This window comes from Terrapene carolina, unplaced genomic scaffold (assembly GCF_002925995.2).
Source record: "Terrapene carolina triunguis isolate 2854851 unplaced genomic scaffold, T_m_triunguis-2.0 Scaffold31963, whole genome shotgun sequence".
Classification (NCBI taxonomy): Eukaryota; Metazoa; Chordata; order Testudines; family Emydidae; genus Terrapene; species Terrapene triunguis.
The window spans coordinates 3,154-7,161 of NW_020696314.1; the positions used below are offsets into that span (position 1 = coordinate 3,154).

Here is a 4,008-nt window from a genome sequence, read left to right on the forward strand (position 1 = left end):
ACCTGGATCCCCCCCCATACTAAGTCCCTCCACACTTGGATCCTGCCAGGCTGAGCCTGCTTGCCACATACCTGGATTGGAGGCCAGGGCTGGGCGTGCATGTGAGACTCTGTTCCTCTTGCTCGCTATCTTGGTGTGGAGGTGCAGGCCCTAGGGTGTTTCTGGGCCAGGCCCAGGCCTTGCACTGTCAGGGTCGGGTACAGCCTCACCGTTGAGTCCATGTCTCGGGGCGGGAGGGCTGCAGGGTGATCTCCCATCCATTGACCCATGCTTCCCACTGCCATGTAGGCGCTGCCATATTTATTTGACAAATAAAATATGCAGAATTTTACAGAATTTTAAAATATTGAATTTAAAATAAATGAATTTTTATATTTTGGTGCAGAATTCCCTCAGCAGTAATTCTGCTACAGTGTTTGAACCCAAACACTGTAGTTTTGTGCGTCAGAACCAGAACCAGGTTTTGTCAGAACCAAAAAGAGAGAAGGTCTAGAAACAAAAGGGGGAAATTGACTATTTTTCAGTGTATAAGTTGAGACAAAAAAGTCGACAGCATTAATAGTGTTAAGTAGATTAGATTTGAAAAAAAAATCATTTTTAGTAACATCAGTAGTAACACAACTATAGAAATAATATGTAAATACAGGAAATCTAAAATATCCTTAGCTTTTAAATTAACTTACATGATACTGAGACAATTCAGTAATGAGAACTTAGCAGCAATCAGAAGGATAAAAGGATAGACAAAAAAATTAAAAACTAAAAATAAAATTAGCAACGTACATTTTTCTTATTTAGAAAGAACAGCTTGCTTTCACCTACAGTAATAGCAGAACTACATCATAAAATATTATTTTAACATATTTTCCATATAAATATGTTAAACAGCAGTAGCTTTTCTTTTAGAATTGTTCAATAATTTATTTCAGTCAGATCTATATATAGATCTATCATACAGTGTAAATAGTCTATTCATCTACAGTAACTTCTAAAAACAGACAATAACTACTGGATAAATTTACACATAAGATTTTATGGTAACTGAATAATCTAATTTCTGCACAGATAATGAAACTGCTGTCTACACACTAATGCCAATGGTTATGGCTGACCAGCACAGGTAAGTGTTTCTTCCTACAGGTTTGTGCATAAATTACTATTTTTTAAATTCTCTTATTTGTAAGGTTGCAAACATAAGTCTGTCTGTCTAACATCAGTCTAAATGGTAATAACAATAAACATCGTCCATCGTAGCAGTCTACAACTAAATATTTTTAAGGGCATAGAAAGCAACATGTTTAGTAGAGCTGTATTTATTAAAGTAGTGTTGGCTCCAGGGTTTCTCTTGCTGAGCTGCCATCCAGGGTCACAAAGGCCAGGTCTGTACTACATACGTTCTTTGGTATAACTACGGTTGCTTACTGGTGTGGATTTTTCGCACCTCTATCAACGTGGATTTTTCGCACCTCTATCAAGGTGATTATATTGACCGTAACCCCCTGTGTAGACCGCAGTATGTCGGTGGCAGAGCTTTTCCTGCTGACATAGCTACTGCCTTTTGCGGAGGTGTTTTCTGTCTAGAGCGTCTTCTCCAGAAGCGCTACAGTGACACATCTGCATTGATATAGCTGTGCTGATGCAAGTTTGTAGTGTAGACCTGCCCAGAGAGAAGATTTTTGCATAGCTGGGGCCCAGCCCACTGAATGCCCAAACTTGCATATGACTATGTATATACTTTATGTACCTGAGAAATCTGGTTGACTCAATCCTGGAAATGCCTGGGTGTGTGCGTAAGACCAGGAGTTTGAAGTGTGTCCAGTGATGGAGAAGGAGCCAGTATATAATGAGTACTGGGAGAAGAGAACAATGGCAGTTTCTTTGTGAATGAGATGTAGCGATAGGAGTTGATGTACTGTTGGTATTGAAACTCATAGTATCTTATCTGTAGAGGAGATTGTCCAACACGTATTGATCAGACAAGACTGATGGCTGGGGGACTTCTTAAATGACAGCTGTTTGGGAAGTGGGGAATCTGTTGGAATCTGTCTGAGGGATGTGTCAAGCAAGTTTGCTGCTACTTCCCCGCCCCTGTTGAGTTTTGTAGGCAAGTAAGAAGCACTGAAATTTGTTGATCTGATATCAGCGTGGATGTTGGTCCTTCTCCACAATATGTTTATGCTGACAGGTATACTAGAGTTCCAATTATGCAGCCTCCTGGACAGCATAAACAGAACTGCAAGTCACCAGGTTGTTTCAGCCTGAGCCTAATTTGAAAGGTGTGTATCTTGTAGTCAGACTTCTTGTATAATAATGGCAATTCAGTCTAACAATCTTCCTTACATTTAATTATACTGGCACTTTTTCCTTCTAAACTTGGTGTATGCATAGGGAACTTGCCAGAAATGTGGAAGGGAACATGTAGCGGAGTGGGGAGAAGTATTGGCATACATTTATTTATAATTGTCCAAAGCAAAGTCAGTATAGTGCTTAGCATGGTAAAGAAATGTCTTGAACATCTTGTCCTAGTCCACATTAATGTACATTCAAAATAATGACACAATATGGCATATTTGCTGATGTCAGTTTGAACTAGGAAGTGGAAGAGCAAGGGCGTTGCAGGTTAGTATTCAGGTATTTTAACAGAGCTGTGGAGCCCTGCCTTTTTTATAGGCTGTAAAGGAGAAAAATGGTACCCTGAGATGATTATAAAACAGATACATTTTATTTGCATGACTGAATACTTTATGTTGTGATGCATATCTGAAAGTGGGTGAAATTATCTTTAGACTTTTTTCCCTAACACAGTTTTATCTGCTTAAGGTCTGTTTCAGAGCTACTGTCAAATTCAAAATTTGATGTGAATTATGCATTTGGACGTGTGAAGAGGAGCTTGCTTCATATTGCGGCAAAGTAAGATTTAGCACTTTTGAGTAATCAGGGAGATGACTTAAAGGATTACATTACCACAGAAATCTAGAGCATTAAACTGGAAAAACCTTCAGTGCATATTTGTTGCTATATTTTTTTTCCTCACGTTTCTTGAATTAATTACCAGTGTGCACACTTGCCCGTTCAAGAATAACTTTTAACACAAAACCAGGCAGCTTACACTCAGGATTTCAAGTGGCCTTCCATATCCTAACAAGCTTGTGTATAGGAAACATTAACTACTGATGGTTGCTTTTTCATCCTTTTTTAAATAAGACTGCTGTGGGAGGAATACAGCCTGTTTACGGTGTATGTTAGTTAAAGAGTTACCTCTGCCATTGCTAGCTGCCTGAGCTTTGCTATTTCAGACTTGCTTTCTCCCTCTCTAGTAAACAGTTTTGCTTTTTTTTTTTTTTTTGGAAGCATTCCGTCATTCTGTCTCATGGTAATGACATCAAGGAAGTGGGAAGTACTCCACTACTGATTAGGTGCTTTGCTGTCATGTAGTACCTGTATAGTGGGCATGTACTTCTCTGCTCAGTTACGAGCAGACAGGGAAGAATTTGAGGCTGTGTACTGAATATTTCTAATGCTTTTAGATCCAGGCTGAAGTTCTTGCCTGTAAATATGAAACAGATGATGTCAAATTATTTTGAATCTGTCAGGTAGTAAAAATAGGCTTGTCCCCTGACCACCCTCTCCTGGGACCCCCTGCCCCCTGACTGTCCTCCTCAGAACCCCCCACCCATCCAACCCCCCCTGCTCCTTGTCTCCTAACCGCCCCCTCCCGGGACCCCCCCATCCAAGCCCCCCTGTCCCCTGACTGCCCTGACCCCTATCCACACTCCCGGCCCCTGACAGGGCCCCTGGGACTCCCACGCCTATCCAACCACCCCTCTTCCCCATCCCCTTACCATGCCGCTCAGAGCATCAGGACTGGCAGCCCTAAGGGAGGGAGGATAGCTTAGTGGTTTGAGCATTAGCCTGCTAAACCCAGGGTTGTGAGTTCAATCCTTAAAGGGCCATTTAGGGATCTGGGGCAAAAATCTGTCTGGGGATTGGTCCTGCTTTGAGCAGGGG

General features: G+C 41.3%; 1 protein-coding gene across 1 annotated transcript in view; it reads left to right on the top strand.

Annotated features, from left to right (window-relative positions):
• Nucleotides 1–3,220, top strand: part of LOC113409288 (E3 ubiquitin-protein ligase HACE1-like) — a 6,304-nt gene extending 3,084 nt beyond the window's left edge. The window contains exons 2-3 of the mRNA XM_026663034.2: nt 1,066–1,120; nt 2,821–3,220. Of these exons, the coding sequence (XP_026518819.1) occupies nt 1,066–1,120; nt 2,821–2,914 (149 nt within the window). The 3' untranslated portion in view covers nt 2,915–3,220. The remainder of the gene's footprint in view (nt 1–1,065; nt 1,121–2,820) is intronic.
• The last annotated feature ends 788 nt before the right edge of the window (nt 3,221–4,008 follow it).